General features: G+C 48.0%; 1 protein-coding gene across 1 annotated transcript in view; it reads left to right on the top strand.

The window, feature by feature from the left end:
* Window positions 1-11,939, top strand: part of LOC143287862 (dynein axonemal heavy chain 10-like) — a 124,285-nt gene extending 112,346 nt beyond the window's left edge. Inside the window, exons 72-82 of the mRNA XM_076596099.1 lie at window positions 225-365; window positions 1,695-1,892; window positions 2,699-2,899; window positions 4,501-4,806; window positions 5,562-5,751; window positions 6,621-6,796; window positions 7,188-7,355; window positions 8,878-9,045; window positions 9,874-10,054; window positions 10,933-11,078; window positions 11,793-11,939. Of these exons, the coding sequence (XP_076452214.1) occupies window positions 225-365; window positions 1,695-1,892; window positions 2,699-2,899; window positions 4,501-4,806; window positions 5,562-5,751; window positions 6,621-6,796; window positions 7,188-7,355; window positions 8,878-9,045; window positions 9,874-10,054; window positions 10,933-11,078; window positions 11,793-11,939 (2,022 nt within the window). The remainder of the gene's footprint in view (window positions 1-224; window positions 366-1,694; window positions 1,893-2,698; window positions 2,900-4,500; window positions 4,807-5,561; window positions 5,752-6,620; window positions 6,797-7,187; window positions 7,356-8,877; window positions 9,046-9,873; window positions 10,055-10,932; window positions 11,079-11,792) is intronic.

Genomic DNA, 11,939 nt, shown 5'->3' with positions numbered 1-11,939 from the left:
AGTGAATGTGTGTTTCTTCAGTAGTCTTCAGTTTAACGTCTTCCACTTTAAGTGATATTAGTGTGTGTTTCTCTGTGTGTCTTTGTGTTTGTGTGTGCATGCACGAGTATGAGTGTGTGGTTGCTTGCAGAATGAACTGACCCGTTTGTTAATCCTGTCACACTGTCACTGTGTGTGTGTGTGTGTGTGTGTGTGTGTGTGTGTGTGTGTGTGTGTGTGCCCAGTGGTATGACCTGGACGCCCCAGAGAGTGTGCCCCTGCCCATGCAGTACAACCAGGACCTATCCGACTTCCAGCGCCTCATGCTCATCCGTTGTTTCCGCGTGGACCGTATTTACCGGGCCGTCGTCAACTACGTCACTTCGGTGAGGGGAATGGGGGTGTATTAGTGGAGTTGGTTGTTGATAGAGGGTTTGCCTGAGGGGGGTTGGAGGGGTGCTAGTGGGTAGAAGGGAGACTGAGAGCATTTGGTAGTTGGGAAAGGGGGCGGGGCTGAGGTGGTGGTAGTGGGGATAGGGGGGGGACTGAGGGTAGGGTAAGGGGGGAAAGAGGGTTGAGGAGGGGGTTGGGAGAGGGGAAACTCAGGGTGGGGCGGTTGGTAGTGGGGAGAGGGGAGACTGGTGGGGGGGCGTGGCAGTTGGGGAGAGGGGAGACCGAGAGGTGGTAGCGCGCGCACACACCACACACATACATGCACGCACGCACACACTCAGCATACACACTTGAGCTACATTCTTCGTATCCAACTCATTATACTACCACCCACCTTCCGCCCCCCCTTGCCCCTTCCCTCAACCACCATCCCCTTCTCTATTCCTTTTTTCGTCTGACATCACTCTTAGTCACACACACACACCCACACACACACACACACACACACACACACACACACACACGGACACGCCATTAAGTGCATTCGAAGTTTCAAGCAACAAACAAAAATGTTGACATTGATGACACGGACATGACAATACGTTACGAGACACAAGAACCAAAGAATATTTTCTTATCTCAAAAAAGTGAAACCGTTAACAAATTTGCTAATAAAAAGATGATATATAAAAAAGCATAGAGATTACATGCACAGAACAAACCAAAGTTTGTCATCCTACCGACGGTGTGTGTGTGTGTGTGTTTTTCTTTCCTTCCTTTGATAAGAATACTTATATAGCGCCTATCCTCGGTCGGAGACCAAGCTCTAAGCGCTTTACAAACAGGGGGTCATTTGCACAACAGGCTGCTTACCTGGGTAGAGCCGACTGACGGCTGCCACTGGGCGCTCATCGTTCATTTCCTCTGTCATTCAATCAGATTTCAGCCACGCACACATACACACTCAAACAGACATGTAACATTTTACGTGTATGGTCTTTTTATTTATTTACCCCGCCATGTAGGCAGCTATACTCCGTTTTCGAGGGGAGGTGGGGGGGTGCATGCTGGGTATGTTCTTGTTTCCATAACCCACCGAACGCTGATATGGATTACAGGATCTTTAACGTGCGTATTTGATCTTCTGCGTGCGTATACACACGAAGGGAATTCAGGCACAAGCTGGTCTGCACATATGTAGACCTGGGAGATGGGAAAAAACTCCACCCTTTACCCACCACGCGCTGTCACTGAGAATCGAACCCGTGACCCTCAGATTGAAAGTCCAACGCTTTAACCATTCGGCTATTGCGCCCTTGCAGGCGATGGGCGAGAAGTACGTGACGCCGCCCATCCTGAGCTACGACTGGGTGTTCGACCAGAGCACCCCCATCACCCCTGTTGTCTTCATCCTCAGCCCGGGCTCCGACCCGGCCTCCGATATCATGAAGCTGGCCGACCGCCTGGAATTCTCCCACTCCAAGATCAAGTACCTCTCCATGGGCCAGGGCCAGGAGAAGGTCACCACCAGGGGGCACGGCTGACAGGGAGGGAGAGGGAGGAGGGAGATGCTGAAAATAAGGATGAGGGAGAGTGAGGGGGTGAGGGTGGATGAGGGACAAAAATAGAAAAACAGGAAGAGACTTGGAAAGAGAGAGAGAGAGAAACTGAGATTCAGAAAAAGGGAGAGGGGGCGAGATCGATTAAGCGGGAGAGAGAGTGTGAGAGAGAAAGAGATGAAGATAGAGAAAGAGAGAGAGACTGAAAAATGAGGAGAGAGAGACTGAGAATGAGACAGAAGGAGAGAAAGACCTTCAGAGAGAGGGAGAAAGATATTGAAAAAGAGACAGAAGGAGGAAGTGAAACTGAGATTCAAAAAGAGGGAGTGTCGAGATAGAATCAGAGTATGAGAGAGGCTGGGGAATAGAGTGAAAGAAGAGACGCTTTTGACGCTTTGATGTTTTAATGCTGATGACACCGTCCATAACACATACATAATGCATTTTGCTCAATTCTGTACATTGGCTGTTCCTAAAATATTACTGATGTCAAAAAACTCTTGGTGGTTTGCGTTTATACCTGGAATGATAAACATTTGCCTTATCTGGTTGAGCTTTTGGCAGTGGAACAGAAAGTGAATTTCATCCTCTTCCTCTATGTTGCACAAAGTGCATATTTTTAACTGTGGACCAGTGCTGTATGCTGTATCTGAACTTAATGCAGCGAAGATGGCCTACACCGAATCTTAAGTCTCGAGATACAATCTCTGTATTTCTTTATCGACACGCACGACAGAGAGTCCTGAAATGTTGCTCTGCCCCTACAGGTGGCCCTACAACTGCTGGAGGTGGCCATCCAGCGGGGCCAGTGGCTGATGCTGCAGAACTGTCACCTCCTCGTGCGCTGGCTGATGGAGCTGGAGAAGCAGCTGGAGAGCCTGTCCAAGCCCCACCCGGACTTCAGGCTGTGGCTGACCACCGAGCCCACCCCGAGCTTCCCCATCGGCATCCTGCAGCGATGCCTCAAGGTGCAGTGTGGTCCTCATGCCGCCCTGGGTGGCCACGGTGCCGTTAGGATCATAACGATACTACAACAACAACAACAACAGCTACTACTACTGCTATTGATAATGAGAGCATCAATAATTGATAGCAACAACAACACCATCAATAATAATGATAATAATTATTAATATTATTGATATTATTAATATTATCGTTGTAAGAGGAAGAAGAAAATGATAATACTACTGATATTCTACTACTACTATTACGACGACGACGACGACGATGATGATGATGATGATGATGATGATGATGATGATGAAAATAAAAAAACTGACAGCGATGGAACGAATTGTGTAGCTTTGATCAAATCGAAAACTGTTTTTATCAAAATGGGCTCGCCTTGCACGGGAATTGGAAAAGAATTTGGCGATATTTGATAACAACTTCATTGTTCCTCCTCACAAATAAATTACATGCACCGACTTAATTTTGAACAACAACAAGATCAACAACAACCAAATACACTCAAAGAAAGAAAGAAACAAAAAAAGCAAAAGCAAAATATGATTTAAGTCTGTATCAATTCAGCAAAAATCATGAACCACTGCACACATTTGCAACAAAAACAGAGACCAGTGTAGACATTCCAGAATACGAAAAAATACCAATCTTAACAATTTTTTCAACAAAGGATTCATCCATAACATACATGAAACACATTATTTAAACACGAGTGTGGCCTCTTTGTCTCATTTCGACGTCGGTACATAATAACATAAAAATAATTTGTATTTGTTTTTCCTATCGAAGTGGATTTTTCTAAAGAATTTTGCCAGGAACAACCCTTTTGTTGCCGTAGGTTCTTTTACGTGCGCTAAGTGCATGCTGCACCGCAACCTCGGTTTATCGTCTCATCCGAATAACTAACGTCCAGACCACCACTCAAGGTCTAGTGGAGAGGGAGAAAATATCGGCGGCTGAGCCGTGATTCGAACCAGCGCGCTCAGATTGTCTCGCTTCCAAGGCGGACGCCTTACCTCTAGGCTAGCACTCCACGTGTGATAATGCTGATAGAGAAGATTAATCTAAGAATAGCGGTAATAATTATATGAAAATATTTCTCATGATCATGGCAAAAACAGTCGGTGTGATAATAATACAGTTGTTAACTTAACCATTAGTATTTAGAAGATTGCTGAATCAAAGTGGCACTTTATCATGGAACATTAGCAAGATAAACACGGATATTAGCCTCAGCACACACACACACACACACACACACACACACACACACACACACACACACACACACACACACACACACACACATCCCAGCTGTAGATGAAGACACCAAGAGAAGAGAGAAGAGAAAAGAAAGTCGTGATATTCTCTAACATCGCACGTTTCAACAGAATTTTGATGCCCCTTTAAGGAAGGTAAATAAATAATGAAGAGAGAGAGAGAAGCTAACGAGACAGTCAGTGAAAGAAACTAAGAAGCATTACCCACGAACGAGAGAGAGTGAATAAACCAGCTGACGAGACCGCCAGTGAGAGGAAGAAAGAAGCATTACCCCACGAACCAAGCACGCAGCGCAGTTCTGACCGTAGACTTGGTGCAGGTGGTGACGGAGCCGCCCAACGGGCTGAAGCTGAACCTGCGCAGCACCTACCTGAAGGTCCCCCCGACCGCCCTCACCGACTGCAGCCACAACGCCTTTCCCTCCATCGTCTTCGTCCTCGCCTTCTTCCACGCTGTGGTTCAGGAGCGGCGCAAGTACGGCAAGATCGGCTGGAACGTCAGCTACGACTTCAACGAGTCCGACTTCCGGGTATGCATGCAGGTCCTCAACACCTACCTGACCAAGGCCATAGAGCAAGGGGACGAGGTCATCCCCTGGAGCAGCCTCAAGTACCTCATCGGCGAGGTCAGCCCTGTGTGTGTATGTATGTGTGTGTGTGTGTGTGTGTCATGTTGGTGGATTTTGTCTGCATATCGTCAACAGGAGGTGAACGGTGGTAAAGTGTCATTTCGTCTCAGACTTCGCCTTTGCCATTGCCATAATCATCAGGATCGCCATCAGCGAAGGCGTTATCATTCTTACTCATTATCGTTGTCATAGTTAAAGTCGTCGTCGTAATAATCATTAACATAACTGCTGCCTGGTTAGTCTTTATCAAGACACAGCACAGAAAACTTTATGTGCGGAGTTTACAGTTTGAGTCTGTTTCAGCCGTTTGTGTCTGCTATGCCTTCACGGAGTATCCCAGTGCTGTTTTCATGAGAGAGAGAGAAAGAGGGAAAGAGAGAGAGAGAGAGAGAGAGAGAGAGATCACCCAGAAAGGAAATCAGTAAAATCGGAACCACAATGACACGATGGTAGAATCTTGTAAAACCGGTGTGAAATAATTCGTATGGTGTAACCGAACAGAACAATTCACTTGAGTTGGCATTCTGTTGGGGGAACATCTTGATACGAAAACAAACAAACAACAAAGTAAACAAAACTCAAACCGCCATCAGTCCAGTCCAGTCTAACCCATTTCATCCTGGTCCAGTGCACCTGTTAATCAACTCCTCTGTTATATAAAAAACAACAACCAAAAACATCTTGGTTGACTGAGTTTTGGCAGCCCCACGTGAAGTATCTTCATCCTGAAGGTGTAGACACACTCCACACAGGTAATGTACGGGGGCCGGGCAATTGACAACTTTGACCGACGAATCCTCAACACCTACATGGACGAGTACATGGGCGACTTCATCTTCGACACTTTCCAGCCCTTTCACTTCTACCACGACGACAACACCGACTACTTCATCCCAGATGACGCTGAAATGGACCTGGCCCACCCGAAAGACATCTATATGGGTACGGTCTGTCTGGTGTGTTATTTGTGCTTGTGCACTGTTAGGAGAGTGGTGGGAGGGGGAGGGGGGGCATGGTCTATGGTGTTCAATGAAATAAACATTTTTTTCCGTTATTTAACTGAATCAACTTTTTTCTCCACGTCAGACACCGCACCCATCTTCAAACTGTTACTCTTGGCGCTTGATGCCAGTGTGAGTAGCCAGTCTCAGCACCCAAAAAGTATGGAGTTTTCTTTTATACACTTGCACGAATACTCGCTGAAACGAATTTATAAAAAGGTGTGGTGGTGTGGGAGTGTGGGAGGGCTGAGGACAGGGGAATTATTACGGAGGCGTTAACGAGTGAAAATGTGTTCACGTCTGTCGACAGGGATGTAGTAACTGAACACACCAGCATAGGCCTATGTATGGACTGTATGATGCAAGATGACCGCTACTAACACTACTTTTGCTAATAACAGTAACAGCATCGGTTTTGCGACATACAGTTTATTCTATTCTATTTTTTCTCGTTCACCGATTAATCGTATCGTTGGGGTGAACGTGTAAAATATGAATAATCAGTTTTGCAAAAGTGTGCCTTAATTGGCTAAGGCAATGACCGGATCAGAAAGACAAAAAACAAAACAAAAAACCTGTCCCGTCTAGTCCCCCTATCTTCTTTCAGAAGCCTACATCACATCATGAAATGCAGATAACTTCGTGTTCCCCTGATCAATACTTTGAACTGTGCCTGCAATCATGCGGCACGATCGGCAGTCAGTATAAATCATCCAAACGCAACCACACACACACACACACACACACACACACAGAGTCTGCAGTTTGGTGACTGGTGGTGAGTGCCATGCACTGTGCGTGTGTCTCCAGAGTACATCGAGAGCCTACCCCTGGCCAACACGCCCGACGTGTTCGGCCTTCACCCCAACGCGGAGATCGGCTACTACACTCAGGCTGCCCGCGACATGTGGAGCCATCTGGTGGAGCTGCAGCCCCAGACTGGGGACTCTGGAGGGGGCATCAGCAGGGATGACTTCATTGACAAGGTGGGTGTGGGGGCCACTCACAGCAACCCGACAACCAGCCAAACAGCCGTCATTGGTAGAAGGACCGATTACATGAATCGGCTTGTTAAATGAACAAAACCCTGCACCCATTCACAGACTTAAGCAAATCAGCCCAACTGACCCACTGACAAAACAAACAAATCAAAAACAACTGAATCCCCTCCGTGTGTATGTGTGTGCGTGTTTTGTGGAGAGGAGTGTTGGTGGTATTTGCGTGTATGTGCGTGCGCGCGAGTGTACATGCATATATCTATGCGAGATCGTGATGTGTGTGTGCGCGTGTACGTGTATGTGCGCGCGCGCGGGTGTGCATGTGCGTGTGTGCGTGCGTGCGTGTATGTGTGTGTGTGTGTGTGTGTGTGTGTGTCAGATTGCCTCAGACGTGCTGGGCAAGCTTCCTGCGGTATTCGAGCTGGACAAGATCCGCAAGAAGTTGGGCGTGGACATCTCACCCACCACGGTAGTCCTGCTGCAGGAACTGGAGCGGTTCGACTTCCTGATCTTACGTATGCAGCGTTCCCTGACCACGCTGAAACGAGTGAGTCCTCAGCTGTGTGCAGCTTCTTTTTGCCTCTGTGTCTAAGCATACACTTTTGGTGTCATGTACAATGTAAAACTAGGCCTATCGGTTTGCTCTGTTGGACAAATTTTGCGACTCAGACGCCGTTTCCAGACCCATCCACACCAATCAGCGCGCCTCCCTGCCGTCAGCACTGAATAGCCATTCCATAGCCAACGATTAAGGAGGAAGGTGGCAGAATGATTAAGACGCTCGTCTGCCTGTACAGAGTCTGCGAGGGTCTGGGTTCGAATAACGCTCACGCCCTTTCTCCCAAGTTTGACTGGAAAATCGAACTGAGCGATGAGACAGTATACTGAGACTCCGTATGCAGCACCCACATGGCGCACTGGAAAAGAACCCATGGCAACGAGAGTGTTGTCCTCTGGCAGTTTTTTGTAGATAAATCCACTGATAGGTACACTTATATGCATGCACTCGAGGCCTGACTAAGCGCGTTGGGTTATGCTGCTGGTCAGGCATGTGCCTAACAGATGTGCTGTTGCGTATATGGTTCTGACCGAACGCACTGACGCCTCCTTGAGAAACTGAAACTGAAAAGCCAGGTCTACCAGGTTTTGCTCTGCTGTCTGCCGGGCCGACCATCAGGCTCAGGGTGCCGTCACTGATTCTCCCACACTGGAAGGGATCCAGCCCCTGCATGAAGATTTGGTCAGGCTTCCTCAGATGCTAAAGAAAGCACACCAGGTGCCACTTCTGTTCTATCCCCAGGAGCCACGTCTCTCTCTCTCGTTCAGCACAGGACCAGGCCAGAATGACTGTGTACGACACTAGGCTAATAAAAGTGTAGTTGACAGGTGCATGTTTGTTTTGAATCAAAGAAGGATATCACCTTGTTGAGGCGAGCGCAGAGAACTGTTTGCGTTGGCGGCATATGTGTTCATGTTCGTTGGAATTTTGTAACCAGCCTGACAGTGGTATGCTGTCCATGTGACCAGCTGGTCGCTGTTGATCATACTAAACATACACACAGGTTTAGCAATGCAGTGCAGAATTGTGTTTATTTCTTTGGGGCCTTTGCTTTCCATTCTCCTTGGACTTCACACGCAGTACTTTGTAAACAATCACCACCACCAACAAAATCATTAGATATTTCTACTGTGTCTCCACTGGTTTTGTTGTTGTTTTCTTTTTGTTTGTTTTGTTTTTGCAATGATCTTTCGAATAAAACAACCCAAATTCTAGTGTGTGTCAAGCACACGATGCATACTAAAGAGTCCATGCCAACGATTTTGTTGTTTAGATTCTAGGAAAAAAAACAAAAGACCAGACAAACCAAACAAAAACTACGCAGTGGTAAAGACAGTGTAGTACAATACGGCACCGGTTTGCAACAACACGTCACGTCCAACACGATGCAAGCCATGTTATGTGGGACTGACGAGTTGGGTTACCGACGGATGGGTAAATGAAACAGCATTAAAAATAGTGTGCGTGCGTGCGTGCGTGTGTGTGTGTGTGTGTGTGTGGTGTTGGTCAGGCACTGGCGGGCGAGGTGGGGATGAGTTCGGAGCTGGACGACGTTTCCCGCTGTCTGTTCAACGGTGTCATCCCCACCATCTGGCGACGTCTGGCTCCAGCCACCCTCAAGTCCCTGGGCAACTGGATGATCCACTTCGAGAAGCGCTACAAGCAGTACGACTCCTGGGTCAGTGTGGCTGTAGATTGCTGTGAATAAGGATGGGTTTCATTCTGCTGTGGAGAAGAGTGGGATGGATACATGGGACTGAGGAAGAGATAGGGGCGGGAGGGGGGTTGGTGGGGGGTGGGAGGGATGTGTGTGTGTGTGTGGGGGGGGGGGGGGGGTATGTGAGGATAGGAATTAAAGCTTGGCGATTGGTCCGATTGCGAGTTTTAATGCCCCATTGACGTAGGCTTTTAACGTCAAGTTGTTGGGTATAGGGTCTTGGATTTATTGGTAGTTTGGAAAGGCTTGAAGTAGCACCATGAAAACTTGCACACGTTTCTACTCTTGCTATCGACAGCAGCAGATCAGACGGCCGAGGTTGGTCACAAACGCAGTTGGATCTGTGCGAGGCATGCGTATTTTAGGGCTGGTTTCGGAGAGGAACGCGTTCAAATGATTGACATGATTGATCAGTTAATTGATTTATGCCCCCCCCCCCCACACACACACACACACTTACACGTACCATCTGTATAACTGATATAGTGCCATGATACTTGGTGTTGCGAAAAGCCGTGCCGGACTAATTGTTCGATTAAATGGATGACAGGTAGATGGTTGGTCATAGTTTTGATGGACAGAAATGTGTCAGGGGGAGATTCATGGACACACACACACATACACACGCACAGACACACACACAAATAGACACATACACACTCTCTCACACACATAAACACACAAAACGACGACGACAACAACAGCAACAACAACAACGACGACGACAGCAACATCAACCGAGACGAAGTACCTGACAGGAAGTGCTGGACGCTGTTGTGGTGTCCACAGGTGAACAACACGGAGCCCCCGGTGATGTGGCTGTCGGGTCTGCACATCCCGGAGTCCTACCTGACGGCCCTCGTGCAGGCCACCTGCCGCATGAACGGCTGGCCCCTCGACAAGTCCACCCTCTACACCGCCGTCACCAGATTCGCCAGCCCCGATGACGTCACTGAGGTCGCCTCCCAAGGTCAGGGACAGACGGGAGACAGGGTCTGGGGGATGTCCGTTTTGTATTTTTTCTCTGTGTGTGTGTGTGTGTGTGTGTGTGTGTGTGTTTGTAGGGGGTGGGTGGGTGTCAGGGTGTCTTTCTGTGTGATGTTTCAGTTTCTTTTTCTCAAGGACAAAATCCATATACGCTGCATAACCCAACGCGCTAGTCAGGCCTTGAGTGCATGCATGTAACTCTGTACCTCTTAGGTAGCAGAATTTGGACAACACTTAATGTTCCTATGGGTTCGTTGGCAGTGCGCCATGTGCTGCACACGGGACCCCGGTTCATCATCTCATCTGATTCACTAGATGCTCAGTCTGATTATCCAGTCAAACTTGGGAGAGAGGGCGAGACCGGGAATCGAACTCAAACCCTCATGGACACTGTATTGGCAGATAAGCATCTTAACCATTTTACCACCTTCCCACGTGTGTGGTAAACCTTCTAGTGTTCATTACTTGAGAGAATGGCCTTGACCGAAGAAATTTCTTTGAATGTACGAGTTCGAAATATTGTATTCTTGTTAATTGGTCATTGAAACGAAAGCCAAGCTTTGGATTTTTCTGGTTACGTAGAACATGGAAAACGAAAAGTATTATCAATATCACTCAAAGTGATCGTAGTATGGAGTCTGTAGAAAAAGCGGCAGCAGACACAACATGCACACCAGAGTTGTTGTTATCATTTGAAACAAGGCAGAAGACAATACAGAAAGGGCATGATATTCCACGTGGCTGTGTATTTACATGAGCCTTTTATTAGTAATCAAAACCACAATAAATTTTGGGAGACAAAAAGGCGAGAAGAGTCCATATCGTGCGTACTGTGACGCCTGGCTGGCCATGTACTGACAGGCACGTTCGTCTGCGGGCTGTACCTGGAGGGAGCGGGCTGGGACGAAGAGAACGACTGTCTGGTGCGGCAGAACCCCAAACAGCTAATCCAGGAACTGCCCGTCCTCAAGATCATCCCCATTGAGGCCCACCGGCTCAAGCTGCAGGTACGCTCTTTTCCTCCACCAATGCTCACTTCACATCTCGTTCAGTCCAGTTCACCTTCAGAGGTCACTTGTAGCTTCTGTGTTGCAAACCAGTTGCGACTGTGGTTAATCAAACCGCACTGATCTCAAACGGATTTCCCAACCAGGTTTCTCGGCGCAGTCGCAGATCGTCTCAGTCTCTCCCTCCTTCAACTGTTTGCGCTGATTTTGCATTCAACTCCTGTTCATCTAATCTTTCTCTCCATTCGGAATTACGCTCATGATCCAATTACAGTTTGTCGTTATCTTCATGACTTTTTTTTGCCGGTGTAGCAGGCTGGACTCTGCTTCGTCCATTGCAGGCCCCTATATAAAGTGGCCTTGTCCAGAATATGACCCCTGTATAAACTGGCCCAGGCTAGAGAGAGCGTGCGTCTGTGTGTGTACTTATGTGTATGGGTGTGTGCGTGCATGTGTATGTGCGTGCGTATTTATGTTTGAGCGTCTTTGTGTGAGTGTGTGTGTGCGTCTGTGTGTGTGCTTGTGCATGTCTGTGTGCGTGTATGTGTGTGAGCGTATGTGCACTCGCTCGCGTGTTTATGCTTGTAAGCATGTGTTCGTGCGTGTCTGTGTTTATTTCTCTGTGTGTGAGAGAGAGAATGTATATGTGTGTGAGTGCCTGCGTGCGCGCGCGCGCTCTCGGTATACAGCCTGAAAGAAAGGTGTATGTTTCAGAACACGTTCCGCACACCGGTGTACGTGACGTCCCAGCGCCGTAACGCCATGGGCGTGGGTCTGGTGTTCGAGGCCGACCTGACCACCACTGTGCACAGGAGTCACTGGGTGCTGCAAGGCGTGGCCCTCATCCTTAACACTGACTGA

The sequence above is a fragment of the Babylonia areolata genome, chromosome 12 (assembly GCF_041734735.1).
Source record: "Babylonia areolata isolate BAREFJ2019XMU chromosome 12, ASM4173473v1, whole genome shotgun sequence".
NCBI classification, from domain to species: domain Eukaryota; kingdom Metazoa; phylum Mollusca; class Gastropoda; order Neogastropoda; family Buccinidae; genus Babylonia; species Babylonia areolata.
Note: the sequence above shows the minus strand (reverse complement) of the source record. Positions and strands in the feature narration are given on the sequence as shown.